At 39.0% G+C, this 15,622-nt stretch overlaps 2 protein-coding genes across 4 annotated transcripts in view; one reads left to right on the forward strand and one right to left on the reverse strand.

The window, feature by feature from the left end:
• LCP1 (lymphocyte cytosolic protein 1) overlaps positions 1-15,622 on the reverse strand; it is a 100,583-nt gene that overhangs the window by 75,651 nt on the left and 9,310 nt on the right. The gene's annotated exons all lie outside the window — the stretch shown is intronic.
• Positions 6,222-15,622, forward strand: part of LRRC63 (leucine rich repeat containing 63) — a 45,140-nt gene continuing 35,739 nt past the window's right edge. The window contains exons 1-2 of one of the 3 annotated variants that reach the window (XM_027589374.2): positions 6,222-7,047; positions 7,156-7,413. In XM_027589374.2, coding sequence (XP_027445175.2) covers positions 7,329-7,413 — 85 coding nt within the window. In that variant the 5' untranslated portion in view covers positions 6,222-7,047; positions 7,156-7,328. The remainder of the gene's footprint in view (positions 7,048-7,155; positions 7,414-15,622) is intronic. The other 2 variants (XM_027589377.2, XM_027589375.2) reach the window with 2 other exon arrangements.

The following is a 15,622-nucleotide window of genomic DNA, read 5'->3' on the forward strand; positions in this document are numbered from 1 at the left end:
CCTGGGCTCTTAAAATCCACACCTCCACTACTGTAGGGCATCCTTGCAGCATTTGCAGCTCTCACCTTCTACACCTTATGGAAAACACTTCATTTTCAAAATGACTTTTCTCCTTGAAAATAATAAGTGAGATATACGTATTAAGAAACACTCTGGGCCAAGTCTAGTCGTCAAATGTGGGCCTAAAAAGCACAATGCTCTAATTCATCACAGCTCATTTTACAGCAGATTAGCAAAACCAGCCCTTCTGGTTCCTAACTAAATAATCTCTACCAAGAAAATGGTGGCAAGCCAGAACTGTTATATTAATGGACCCACTCTCAATCACTGTGGTCAATCACTTTAGCACCTCACTGACCCCATTAGTGCCATCTCCCTTTTACCTTCACTGGGGACACCAAGTGTCTCACAACTATGTACTGAGAATAACCAGAGTGAGTGTGCAGGATGAGATGCTTTTTTCTCCTCCCAAGTAGGATCACTTGGGTAAAGTTTTATACACCAAGTTGGGCAAATCCACTGGAAGCAATCCCTTTTAATGCCATGAGTCTGGGCTTGGGAAAAGGGGCAAGGAAGGAGGGAACATTCTGGTTTCTCTAACTCCTGCTGAAAGGAGTGACGACTAGAGGTATCTCCTTATGGGTCTGATTCTGGGTAGGTTGGTAAGTGAACGGGTGTGTGGGGTTCCTGAACACAAGGAAGGGACCCCCACCAGCAATGGCATGCAAAATTCCCATGGCTCAGAGCAAGGTACCATCCAATGAGAAGTAGGACCATAGACTAAGTCTCATCTTGTTTGGTGGTATGCATGCAAATCTCTTGTAGTTACAGAACTTTTTCTTTAAAGCAAGTCTTCCATCCAAGTACTAACCAGGCAGCAGAGTCATATTAATATACCAAACAGATAAAAGTGTAGGTGTTCTGCTTGGAATTGCAGTGGGGGGGAAGAGTAAAGAACCACAGTCTGTCTTCCCCATGGCTCCTGACTGGAGCGGGACACCACATCTCCTTCCCTGGGAGGATATCACTTCACCTAGCATAACTGGCGGAGGAAATGAAGCCACTTTCTCCATGCCACCAAGGCAGGTCACTCCTGGGACAGGGTGAGGAGAGAGGCAATGTCCAGGAACTCCCTCATTTCAACCCTGATAAAGTCTTTGACATCAGAACATAAGGGTGGGGGATTGAGACTGTTGTAAATCCTGAAGGGCTGTCAAGAGCATGCTAGATCCACTGCGATGCTGAGACGGCAGGCCCGCATTCTACTCGTCCACCTGTTGTCTAAGAAAAGCAAGTTCCTCATCAACACAGAGAATATGGTGCACCCGTCACATGTCCAGGCAATCTGTGCTCTTCCCTACCCTGGTCCCCACATACCATCTTAGCCTCCTTACACTTAAGAATAAAATATACATATGCATAGACAGGGTGGTGAGCATAAAGCAGAATGATAGGTTTGAAGAGCAAAGCCATTGTGTTTACTGATCAAGGTCGTAAATTGCTATGTGTCTTAGAATGAAGAGTGTTATCACACTGTTTAAGGTCATAAATTGCTATGTGTCTTAGAATGAAGAGTGTCATCACAAAGCATTTCCACTCATCTCTGATTCTAAAAACACTACATGTCTTTTTTTGAGGACTAAACAGAGGGCATGCAGCTCATACATCTTATGGGGATGGGGCATATTCCTTATAAATTTAGGACTAAATCCCTGCTGGTTCTAAGGACTCAGTAGATGAAGGTGCACATGAGAAAAAACCTGGGAAGGATTCTGTGCTTTTGGAACACCTTTCCCTCTAGCCATTCGAAGGAGGGTCATATTGCAGCCCCTTTGCCTTTTCCACCTCTGTTAGTCTCACCAGCTAGCTGGCCCTGAGGATGTTGACAACAAGGCAGCTTTCATCCTTGGGTCACTGGTTGAGATTCACTATGGATTTGGTCCAACGCAATCAATGCTCACAGCAGTTCGCAGACTAGACTCATGGAGGACGAACCAAGGTCTCCTTACTTACATCACTGACTTGGACACTTTCATGTACAAGCTGTCCCACACACAGGTCCTCTGCAGCCCACAGGGACTGTGACAGAAGGGAGGAACCTGTCTAGAGCACGCATTTGTTTTACAATCCGAGAGCCGCAGGCGAGGTTCTCTGCCATGCCCGAGACGGTAGCAAACCAGGTGTGATATTTTATGGATAAATGCCCAGGATTCACCTATCATCAACTATTATCACATAAAGCAGGGACAATGCAGACAGGACACCTGGGCCGTTTGTTTTCTAGCAATTAGCATCTAATGAGGACTCACTGTATGCAGCACAAAACTGAGTCCTTGACACAGATTATTGCTTTAAATCCTGACAATACCCTGCGTTAGGTCCCATTTTACCCCAAGTTCACAGGTGAGGAAACCAAAGGGGCTTAGAGAGGTTCAGCAGCTCATCCAAGGGCAGAGAGCTAAGAAAGGGCAGCCAGGGATCTGAACCCTGCTGAGCTGAGTGAGCTATGTTATGCAGCCTTTGATTGAAATTTGATGCAGATACTAGAATGTTCAATTAGCATGATAATTGTGGAGTAAGATAAAACAAAATCAAAGCTAAGAACAGTGCCTTCCACAGAGTAAGTAATCAACATTGACATTTCATCATTCACAGCACCAAAGGCAGGGTTGCTTAGTCAACCTAACATTAAGGAAACAAATATTTTTTACCTTTTTTTTGGTGAAGGACACAAGTCACACAATATACATAGGTATCTAATATCTGCTGGGTGCAGAGGAACAGTCTAAAACCATCACTGAAGCAAAGGAAATACACAACTGTTTCCAAGTATTTGGGGTAGTGTAAATAAATAATGTTATCCTACCCAAACAACATAAAAAAAGTTAAAAATTTTAGAAAACCTCAAGTAGTTATAGATAAGTAAAGCCTCTGAAAATGATTTAAAATTTCATTTCAATGTCTAAAATTATAAATTCTCAAACAAATCATTATAAGTTATTTTAATAAAGCTTGAAGTTTAGCACCTACAAAGTATCTTATGCATAGTAGGTTTCCAATAAATCATTCTGGAATGAATGAGTGAATTCATGAATATACTTTTAAAAACAGACACTGTCCTTTCATTATGTTTAGGATATTTTTTTTAAAGTTTTTATTTATTTATTTGAGAGAGAGAATGAGAGCACGAGAGGGAAGAGGGTCAGAGGGAGAAGCCGACCCCCCACTGAGCAGGGAGCCCGATGCGGGACTCGATCCCGGGACTCCAGGATCATGACCTGAGCCGAAGGCAGTCGCTCAACCAACTGAGCCACCCAGGCGCCCTAGGATATTTTTTTTTAAGATTTTTTTTTTTTTAATTCTATGATGCAGGTTGCATGATATTTTCTTATTAACAATTTTTAAATCATTTCCTTAGTAATGATTTTTTTTCTTTAAAGGAATCTCAGAATCAGTCTCTACTTCAAACAAAGGTAAGGAAATAACTATCATCCTGAAAGACAAAAAGAAATAACTAAATAACTGGCCAGAAATAATTAAAATAATTAAGAACAGAAATGAAGTTTTCAGATATGAGAGGTAAAAAGAAAAGCAGCTTCAAAATATCTTTATTACCATTTAAGAAAATATAAAACTGTTCTCTATGTAGCATAATGAAAACACATGAAATGTATAAATTTAAGCCACTGTGACTGGTGAAGAGTGAAGACATTTCCCAGTACTGTATACATAATTGAATAGATAAATTCAGACCAAGAAAATACCTCTTTCTCAAAAGCACTGTGGTGCCCTGGGTTACTGTGGGGACTCAACAGTTTAACTAATGTGCACTCAAAAATAACTTCATTTTTTAAAAAGAACTTCTAAAAGACTAATATGAGCATAAAAATACAAATTACTGCAGTTATTTCTATACGGTAAAATGTTAGATTAAATCACTGATGAAACTGTTCAGTAAACCTATTATGTTTAAAAGGAAAGAGGAGAGAGGTACATGGAAAATAGTAAAGATTTCTAGCAACAATTTCTACACCTTTCCTTCAGAGCTGTGTCCTTTCACCAACAGGCAAATCTGAGATTCCCCAGGTATTCCCCAGGCATTAGGAAAGTCAATAGCATTACCTTCGGGTCCTAAAGTTGCTTTTGAATAAGCTTTTATCTCATTTTAGCAACAGTTTTTTAAAAAAGCACAAAAACACAGGACATATATAACCTTGGCTCACCATTACTCTGCCTTCCTTAATACAATCTGCTAAAAGAGCCAAAGTGTTGTGGTTCAATTTCATAAGCTTCATCACATGGTTCTGCCAAACTGCAAAGCTAATGGGACAAATACATAAGCTGACCATACTGTACAACAGGTAAAATAGACCCTTAAAATAAAAAACGGAGCTATAGTCCTTAAGGAGACACGCTTTTTTTTTAAAGGATAAAAAATGAGGTAGTAACATTTTCAAAAAAAGTAAAAAAAAATTTAAATAAGTAATATAAAATAGTAAAATAATCCAAATTGAATGTGATTTGTGCTTTCTAAATCCAGCCTGCATTTGTACATCATTTCCATATTAAACAGCCTGAGGTTCTGCCTGGTACTTGCTAGAAGAAATCTGCAGGGAATGAAGCCTAGTGCCTGATTCCACATGTGACAAAGCATTTTTTAAAAAAATTACTGATAAGCACATTGCCTTGATTGTGACCATGCCACACTAAGCACAAATTTTAAAGCCAAGCACTGGTCAGTAAAACTGTCTCTCAGTAGTTCTCATGGTTCCAACAACTTTTAAGAACACAGGAACATGACTCAATTTAAATATAGGAACACAGATTAAGTATGAGAAATACACATTTTTATGCCTAAAAACAAACATTTTTCACACTTACAAAATATGCACAACAAATATTACTTGAGACAAAACCTAGCAATCAGATCTGCCTATTGCTGTCAACTTTCTTGTCTTTCTGAGAGGCTAATCAGTCTATGGAGTAGACATAGGCAAAAGTGGAATAAATGCATGGCAGCCGCCACAGTCTCATTGGGACCCAGGAATTCTACAAGGAAAAAGAAGCCACGTGCTAATAATACTCTAAAGAAAAACAAGCTGCATATTTCTCAGAGTCTGATGAATTACTTTTTTTACTTTTCTACTTTTTTCATTGACTGTTTTAAAATACATGCTTGGGGGTACCTGGGTGGCTCAGTCTTTAAGCGTCTGCCTTCAGCTCAGGTTACGGGATCGAGCCCCGCATCAGGCTCCCTACTCCCCGCGGGAAGCCTGCTTCTCCCTCTCCCACTCCCCCTGCTTGTGTTCCTTCTCTCGCTGTGTCTCTTTCTGTCAAATAAATAAAATCTTTAAAAAATAAAATAAAATATATGCTTGCTCCTAAGGAGAAAAGAGGAAGACTTGGTTAGGGAGTAAATCTTAAAAGACCCCCAAAGCTATGCAGGTTTATACAGAAGTCTTTCATCTTCCAACACCTGTTACTGAAGTTCCTACACTTGTACTTAAAAAAAAAAAAAAGAGAGAGAGACTGGGAGGAAGCTCCATCTGGTTTACTTTCTGAGTTGGGATTTGCACACCTACTGATGAATTCTCTCTCGCACTCTTTCCCCCGCAAATCTTCAGAGAAACATGCACATACATGCAAACACAGACGATGTATGACAGAGGAGACAAGCCATCCTACGATAATCAAAACAAATCACTGTTAACAGTGAGAAAAGGGTTCTTTTAAAGCCAGCTTGGACTCTTCATGCCCCTATTCCTACTCAGTTTCTCTTCGTCCAGAAACTTGAAAGGATCAGAAAGACAAAACAGTTTGCATTAAAGGAAAAGAAAACAGAATGTTCGCTTTTCGGGGGTACTACAAAATCAGCAACGGGACCCGGCTGCGCCCAAGTGCAGCATTAAAGACTGCCAGCCCAGACCCTCAGATACGTCGTGTAATCAAGAAAAGTAAATAAATAATAGTGGTCATTGTCATTAAGAATGAAAATAGTAATAACGATTGTCACCACGGGGTTCCGTACAGCAGCTGCACATGGAGCGGACTTCTCCTCCAGCCCCCACCGCGCGCAGCCTCCCGGCAGCAGGACACCGCGGCGGAGAAAGGCCCGTGGGCTCTGCGCGCGCCGAGCCGTGGGGCGGGGCCGGCTTCGCGGGGTTCCTCGGGCACGCGCCCCGCCCGGCCCCGCCCTCCCCTCTAGCGCCTGAGAGGCCAGCGGGCTGGGCGGCATTATCGGCTTCCGGTTGCTAGGGCCAGTCTCCGTGGCCTCTGGCCGCGCCTTGCCAGGGGACCAGGATAACCTACGTGCTTTCCGCGGGAAGACCCACCACCTCCCTTGACCTTTACCTCGCTGCCTAAATTCCGAGGCCAAGGGGAAAAGCCAGTTATTTTTAGAAGCAGCTGATTGATTGCCTTTGAGGGTAGTATAGGAGTCCAACCGATCTTCTCCGATAATACGGAAGGAAAATTACCAGCATCAAGTGGACGTACTAACAGGGATCATACCTTGAGCGCTTGTGTGCAAAGTTATCTTTGGAGGCTAAAACGGCCCATTTATGCAGCTCCAGAGCATTCCCTTCTGGAGTGTCAACGGAATAGTGATGTGTCAGGCACTTTGATGTGGCCCTGAGAACTAAGCGCATGTTTTGGGGGTCCATCTTCTGGCATCATTTCTAAATAGTACTAATTGGAACAGAGATCCTGGAAAATCTAATTAGATTGAAGACCATCTTATTTTTTGATTAAATAGTATAACCCAACTAGTAGTGGTTGCAATTTATAACAAGTCACTGTTACTGAAAGAAAACAGCTTACTTGTGAATACTTAGATATGGTGGGTCTTAAGAGGCTATCATGGAGGGATTTCTTATCTTTTTGACCAAATCTTTTTCCAAATATGTAAAGTGATAACATTTTGAAGGTAGAGAAAAGAAAAATGAATGTTATTTCTACTGTTCTGGAAAATCAGTATTAACTAGATGATCTAACTTGGCAGACTGAACATTTTTGCTAACATGGGAAATTTTAGAATGATCCTGATTGGTAATAGTATATGTATTTTAAAATTCTGTGTTAATTATAAATCTAAATTTTATCTAGATTCTTTCTAGCAGTTTTAAGGAATTTTATTTCTTATCCTCTCTTTTATAGGAATTCTGCTTGGACTCAGTACAATAAGTACAATATTAGCACAGAATGATTTTCACTAAGATGTAATCTAGATTCTAACAAATGATTTTTCAGCAACAATTCAAACATATTCAAAACGTTTTCAATTCTCATTTAACCAAGAGCTATGAAAAACATGCTTATTGTTAATTAAAATGCAAAACCACCCACAACTACTTCGAAGACCTTTACCTCCAAAATTCCCTAAGCTGCCTTTAAGTAAGAAGAAAGTCCATACAGGTATGTGTGTTAATCAGATATGTTATTAAGTTTATTTATTTTTCATAGAAATTGCTCAACCTGCACAGTTCAGAATCACAATAGTGAAAAAGACACTCACTAATAAGCAGTAACTTACAAATGTTTGTTGTGAGATGATAACATCCAATTCAATTCTACAATTACAGTTGATCCTCATTGTTTGTGGATTCTATAGGTGCAAATTTACCTAACTGCTAAAATTATTTCTAACCCCCAAGGCAGTACCCTGTGCTGTAGTTTGTCTTTTTAACTCAATGATATATCATGAAGAACACTTCAGAGCCATAGAGAGAACTCTTTCTCCTTTTATAATAGGTGACACTGTATGCAGGAGAGTAGCATATATGGTGACTCTTGGTCATCAGTGGATGAGTATGAGCAGGGCAGTGAAAACACGCATTCGCAGCTGACGTCCAGCAAGGGATATGCTCTGCCTTCTTGTTTCAGCTCTTATACTGTAAACAACGGCCCCTTGCTCAGTCTGTTTTCAGTCTTTTCTCAGTGCCATGTTTTTAAATTTTTTTGTGCTTTTTGTTGGTGATTTTGCTGTCTAAAATAGCCCCCAGGCATAGTGTTCCAGTGCTGTCTTGTGTTCCTGAGCACAAAAAGGCTGTGATGTGCGTTATAGAGAAAAACATATGTATTGGCTAAGCTTCCTTCAAGTATGAGTTGCAGTGCTGTTGGCTGTTTGTTCAATATTAATGAATCAACAATATATATTAAAGTGTCTTTAAATAGAAACACTTGGGTGCCTGGGTGGCTCAGATGGTTAAGCATCTGCCTTCAGCTCAGGTCATGATCCCAGGGTCCTGGGATGGAGTCCTGCATCGGGCTCCCTGCTCCTTGGGAGCCTGCTTCTCCCTTTGCTTCTCTCTCTCTCTCTCTCTCCCTCTCTCTCTCCCTCTGTCTCTCATGAATAAATAAATAAAATCTTTAAAAAATATATAAATAAATAAATAGAAACACATATAATACAAGATTGTGTATTGATTGGTTGCTGATAATGTTGAGACCAGAGGCCTAGAGGAACCTAACCCTGTATTTTTCCTAGAAGCAACGACTCGGTGTTGGATAATTCAGTGTTCACTGAGATTTTTATAGAAAAGAACTGTAAGGAATAACAAGAATCAACCAAACTTCTGAGCACAGTGCTAGGAATCGGGGGTGCAATAGTGAGCAAAAGAGACCCTGTCCATCCTCTTCATTGGTTACCCCCTGGTTGGATGAAATAATCATATAAGTAAATGTAAAATTATCCTGTGATAAGTGCTATGAAGTGAAGATAAGCCTCTTGAATAACTATCACTTTATATAATACCCTTAATCCTTAATTTCCATATGTGGTATCTATTGACTCCTTACTTGTAGCAATGATAAAATTAGCATATTTCCACTTTTTTCCCCTTTTCAGGGGAAAATCTAAAATCAAGTGGTTGAGTTGATTGTTTTCATTGTAATTTTAGTTGATGTAGTCATTATTTTATAATGTATTTCCTTATTTTAGTGTCAACATTTATACTGTGAAAGTATGTGTAGTCTGTAACTTGATTTACAATGTCAAATTATTACCTCTGATTCATGGCTATTAAAGATATATAAATCAACATGCCATACAACCTCCAATTTCCTATTCCACTTTCCCTTTCAACTTTTGTTATATCCTTTCTACATTTCTTTTGTGTTCTATATTTCTACATTTACAACCTGTTCTATAACAATAATGCTGACACAGTTATGTGGATTTACTGCTCACTACCAGTTCTTCTGTTGTAGTTTTTTCATTCATCTTTTAGTTGAAGTTTATCCACGAGTACAGGACTGATTAATTCTTTTTTTGTCAGGGAGGTGGGGGAGCTCTCCTGCTTTTTGGCACCTCAGAGGTTCTGTGACCTTGACTGTTACTAATCCCATGTTTCCAAAGGCTCTTGGTAAAGTAGTTTGCATTTAGTAGGTGTTCAAAATATTTGTTGAGTGAATTCATTAATACTTAAAACGACTCAAGTACAGTTTATAAAAATGAATATTCAAACACTGAAATAAAACCCTGAAATAAATATCTATAATTTGCCTATGATTCTAGATACTATAGGGAATTAATAACCTGAATGACCTGGTGCTTGCCTTTCAGGACATTTTAAGACCTTTAATCAAGTTCTAAAGATGAGTTACACATAAAATCAGAACCTTAAATAACAGTATAAGGCAGCATAGAATTTATGTCCAATTAATGGTACAGACGGTAGTTCATAGATACGAGAGAGCACTGGGGCTGGAATGGGGCTTGAACTAGGACTTGAGGAACTAGTAAAAGTGGAATGAAATATGTTTTATAGAGGAGAACTGTGTCGTTTCTGATGACAGAGGAGAGTCTTCTGGAAAAGTAGAAATTTAATATATTAGATAAAAAAAGAAAAGAAATCATGGGGAAAGTATCAAAAACTAGGGAAGTATAGAATTGAAAAGATGATAGCATCTTCACTGAGAGGATTTCCCTAAGCACCTCTTCTCCCTCCGCCCAGTCAGAGTACTTTCCTTTATGCTCCATTAGTATTCCACATTTACCCCTACCAAGCACATACATTCTCTGGTGTAACTGTTTTGTTTTGTTTTGTTTTGTTTTGTTGTTTTTTTTAGATTTTATTTGAGAGAGAGCACACACAAGCGGGGGGCAGGGGGCAGAGGGAGAGGGAAAAGCAGCCTGGGACCCCGATGTGCTCCATCCCAGGACTCTGGGATCATGACCTGAGCCAAAGGCAGACGCTTAACCCACTGAGCCACCCAGGCGCCCCCCTCTGGTGCGACTGTTTACCGGTCTAGTTTCTATACTAAATTGTGAGCTGTTGGCTGTTAGTAAGGTGTGTGCTGTGTGATTGTACCCTCAGCACTGTGTACAGCTGGTACATGATATGTGTCAAACGTTTATCGAATTAATGAGAACAGTAAGTGTGGGCTATATTTATCAAGAAAGATGGATTGAATAAAGTTTAAGGTAGACTTTGGAAAGAAGAAAATGATCTCAGTTTTTTTGTAAGAGAAGGTATTCCGCGCAGTGTGATCAACCTAAGAAATGAAATCACACATAAGCAGTATGGGCTTTGTGATCATCGGTAATAATTAGAGTATCTGAAGGTTTCCATTGGAAATTAATGAGGCATTACCCAACAAGGTTAGGTGAAGTGGATCCAATTCACATAGATTTTTACTCACCAAAGTAAGGAATCTGAGCTATCACTGATAAGATTCAGATAATGTGATGGAAATATTATCAGACTGTGTCAGAAAATCAAGGGTGAAGTTAGATCAATGTCAACTAGGATGATGGCAGTGAAAACTAGAAGGGAAAATCTGGGTTTTTTTTAAAAATATCACTTAACTGCAATAGAAAAAGTTTGAAATGCAAGAGCCTGTGTGAAGGCACTTCATAAACTATAAGATCATTGCATAGTTTTGAGATGTTACACTCCCTGTAATACTTCTTGCTTGGCCTGCAATTGTTTACTGACTTGCAGCAACCTGGAAAGTGCAAAAGTCCCTAGAGTGGGAGTCCAGGGATCTGAATGCTGGTCTTAGCTCCAACACTGATATGATGCATGGCTTTAGGAAGTCATTCAGTCGGTGGGTCTTATCTTTCTATTCTGAAACAGCAGAACTTGATTAGGTCACTGATTTTCAATCCTTTTCTCCACTGTAAACCAAATGAAGATGGGACATGAATCCATCAGAACAATAGCTCACTTCTTTGTTGATTCTCATGGTAGAAAAGGAAAGGGGAGTGGAGTAGGGAAGGAAAAGAAGTAGGGAATTAGAAGCTTTGGAGCTGACATATGTAATTTGAGTATAGCCTGGAGGTGATTAATTGGATATGTTAAATGTGAGGACTGAGGAATTGGAAGTATGGTAGACTAAAAAATAACCCCATAAAAAGATATCAACATCCTAATCTCTAGAACCTGTGAATGTTATCTTATATGGCAAAAAAAAAAAAAAAAAAGTTGTATGGGGTTACAGATAGAATCAAGTTAAGGATCTTGTGATGAAAGATTATTTTGGATTATCCAGGTGGGCCCAAAATGCAATCACATGTATCTTTATAAGAGAGAGGCAGAGGGAGATTATACACATAGAGGAGAAGATGATATGAAGATGGAGCAAAGAGAGATTTGAAGATGCTGGCCTAGTCTATGGCCATACCACCCTGAATGCGCCCAATCTCATCTGAAGATGCTGGCCTTGAAGATAAGAGTGATGTGGCCACAAGCCATGGAGTGCTGGCAGCCACCAGAATCTGGAAGAGGCAAGGAATGGATTCTCTACAAGAGAGTCCAGAGAGAACATGGCTCAGCTGACACCTTGATTTTTGGCTCAGTGATATAATTTTGGCTTCTGGCCTCCAGAAGTGTGAGAGAATAAATTTCTGTTGCTTTAAGCCACCAAGTATGTGGTAATTTGTTACAGCAGCTAGAGGAAGCTAATACAAGAGAAATCCAAGATTCCAGTATGTGTATGTGTATGTGTGTGTGTGTGTGCGTGCGCACATATGTGTGACAAGATAACAGATGTATCTCTATGAGATAAAGGAGAACAGAAACTGCTGATGAGTTTGGTGTAGACATGATAAGTTTGAGGTGCTTAGGGTTTCCAGACCCAGACTTAGAATTATTATTGTATATGGAAAATTAGTTAAAAGTGAGAGGAGGGATAATGATAGAACCTTTGGGAATACTAAATGGTAGATTGAGAAAGAAAGATTTGTCTAGAGAAAGATGAATGGCCAGGTGGCATTAATGGAGAAATGATGGTGTTCCCATGAGAGCCAAGGAGAGAGTGAATTTCATGGAGAAGAGAGTGGATTAAAGTATCAAATGCTAAAAAGAGGTCAAATAAAGTTAGTAATAATTTGTCTCCATTAGGTTTAGCAACCAGATATCAATAACTTTGTGATAACAGCTTTGGTAGTAGAGGTGGAAAATTCTAGGTCATAATGGTTTGAAAAGTAAATGGGAGGAGACTTTGAAAGGACAATGAAAGAAACTTTTTATTATAAATTAAATATCCTTTCTAAATGCAGCACATCAAACTTAAGTTGTCTTGTTGGTTTTTTTTGATTATCAAGATAGCTGGAATTTAAAGTATTAATACCAATCAATAAAGTATATACCAATTCAAAATAAAAGAAAGTAGACTTAGATGAATTATAAATGTATATCGCAAACTTCAGGGAAACCACTTAAAATTTTTTTAAAAGAGGTATAATTGATATGCTAAGAGAGAAACTGAGAAACTGAAGGAGAGAAACTGAATCATAAAATGCTCAATTGAAACCAGAAAAAGAAGAAAAGGAAGGGAAGATTTAAAAAAGAAGACGACGAAGCAGCAAAACAATAGCGATGACTAGAAAACTTTATAAATGTGGCAGATATTAAGCCAATAATGTCCATAATTCATTAAAAGTGAATGGTCTAAGTATACCAATTAAAAGACAAACTGTTATAGCAGATAAAGAAACAAGACCCAACTCTATGTTGTCTATAAGCAACTTACTTTAAATATAAAAACACAGGTTAAAAGTAAAGGTGCAGAGAAAGACATACCATACTAACACTAACCAAAAAAAAAAGCTGAAGTAGCTATATTAATTTCAGACAGAGCAGATTCAGAACAAGAAAAATTATTAGGGATAAATAGGGGCAATACTTAATTATAAAGGAGTCGATTCTTTAAGAAAACATAATAATCTTTGACATGTACCCCAAAGAGGGAATCAAAATATCTGAGGCAAAAACTGCTAGAATTGTTAGGAGAAATAGATAACTCCATTGTTATAGTTTAAGAGTTCCACACCCCTTATCAGTAATTAATAGATCCACAGGTGGAAAATTAGTAAGGCACCAAATAGTACCATCAACAGGATCCAATTGTCTTCACCTAACAACAGCAGAAAACATTCTTCCCAAACTCCTATAAGACTCTTATCAAGCTAGGCCACATTCTGGGCCACAAAACACACTTTTAAAAGAACAGATATTATAAGGTGTTTGCTCTCAGAACACAGTGGAGTTAAACTAAAAATCAATAACAGCAGGATATGTGGAAATCCCAAAATATTTGGAGATTAAACAACACACTTAGGACAGGGGTCAAAATAGTCACAGAGATATTTTAAAATGTTTTGAACTAAATGAAAAATACAACCTACCAAAATGTGTGGTATACAGCAAAAGTAGGGCTTAGAGGGTAGGTATAGCCTTGAATGCATATATTAGGAAAAGAAGATTAATCTAAAACAAATACTCTAAGTTTTTACCTTAGGAAACTAGAAAAGGAGAAGACTAGGTATCCTAGTCAATCATTCAGAAGGTAATCTAGATGAACTCTAGAAGCAGAATGCCAATGCTGTTGGATGCCTTCACGAGCACATTTCTGTGAATGATACAAATTCATTAAAAGATGAATAACTATAATGAAATCATACCACCCTCAACATGAATTTTCAGAAGTATCCAAAAGGCAAAACAATAGCACACACACACACACACACACACACACACACACACACACACAAATCAGTGGTTGCCAGAAGTTTGTTCAGGGAGAGGAGAAGTGTTGAATAGGTGAAGCACAGGGGAATTTTAAGGTGGTGAAATTTTTTATGCTATTTTAATAGTAGATGCATGACATTGCACATTTGTCAAAATCTATGGAACTGTACAACACAGAGAATGAACCCTAATGTAAACTATTGACTCTAATTGTATGTCAACATTGGTTCGTCAATTGTGATAAATGGCCTACACTAATGCAAGATGTTACTAATAGATAAAACTGTGTGCAGGGGAGGGGAATGTATGGGAAATGTCCTCTTAAGTTTTTTTTTTTTTTGTATCTAAAACTGTTCTAAAAACAAAGTCCATTGGTTTAATTGAAAGTTAGATTAAATAAAGTGAAACAACAAACAACAGAGAGGAGAAGAAAAGACATCAAACTGAGCGTAAATTACTTCAGCTTGCCATTGAAGGGAAGGATAAATATGGTGAGATGGTGGTGGTTGGAAGGAGTTCTGGAGTTTGTTGAGGATTTTGCTTGTGTTACTATGTTTGTTTTCATATGGGAGAGAGAAAAAAAGGTGAAGATGGTGGTGTAACCATTTTATTGAATGAGTTACTTTTTATTGGTTCCATATAAAGAGGAAGCAAACATTCTTCTCCTCCTCCTCCTCTGGCCCCTTCAAACTCACATGGCACACATTTCTCTTCCCAGGCTTTTCTCATCATTTTCAGCTATGAGCCTTGTTTCATTTTCAGATATTAAATGAATATTTCAATCTAAATCATTACTTTTAACTAGCGTGAAATCAAACCTTGCCCTTTCTCCCAGCTCAGACTAGGTCTGCTAATTTTTAGACAAGTCAAAGGAAACAGGGGCATGATAAGTCCTTCCAGCTTGTTCTTTATTTCTTTTCCACAACTTATAGTTTCCGCTCCTCCATAGGTGGGGCTAGGGGTGGGGAAGAGTTAAGGAATGAAGGCAAGAATCAGGCATCAGTCTCTGTACCCCCTGAAATGTCAGGAGATACAGATCAAGGAGTTTCAAGGATCCTCTCGCCTTGCTCCAACTGGAACACAGCACTGGATGGGCTAATACTTTTTTGCTCCTCTGTAAGTATTAGTGGGGGATATGACGAGGGGAATGGTGAGATGTTATATTCTCCTTGTGGCATACGCTCCTCTTCTCTATAAATGGTTCTCTGAGAATTTCCCTCACATGGTTTGAGGTGGGAGGGAAATCATCCTCTCCCACCCACCACGGGGAGGGGAAGGTAGGGAAAACACATACCACCCCAATAGCTCTATTCAGAACAATTCCTCTCTCCAAACTCAGGGCAGTCTCTAGCCATCTCTTATATATAGATAACAGATGGGTGAGAGTTGGATTTGTTTTGGCCATCTCTTTGCAAGCCTTGCCTTAATGAGTCTGTTTTCTCTTCCTTAGAAGGTAGAGGTCCTCATCATTTATTGTACTCAACTGAGACAATGGAAGAAAAGTCATTTAACATTCAGTCACATAGGAGAGAGAAAGTATATTTGGTGTAGTGAGGTACTGAAGAATGCAGGCCCAGTGCATTTTCTGCACCGAAGAGAGAAAAAAACATTTACCATTATAACATAACTGAACCTGTAGTACCTTGTAG

Source organism: Zalophus californianus, chromosome 3 (assembly GCF_009762305.2).
Source record: "Zalophus californianus isolate mZalCal1 chromosome 3, mZalCal1.pri.v2, whole genome shotgun sequence".
In the NCBI taxonomy this organism is placed as follows: domain Eukaryota; kingdom Metazoa; phylum Chordata; class Mammalia; order Carnivora; family Otariidae; genus Zalophus; species Zalophus californianus.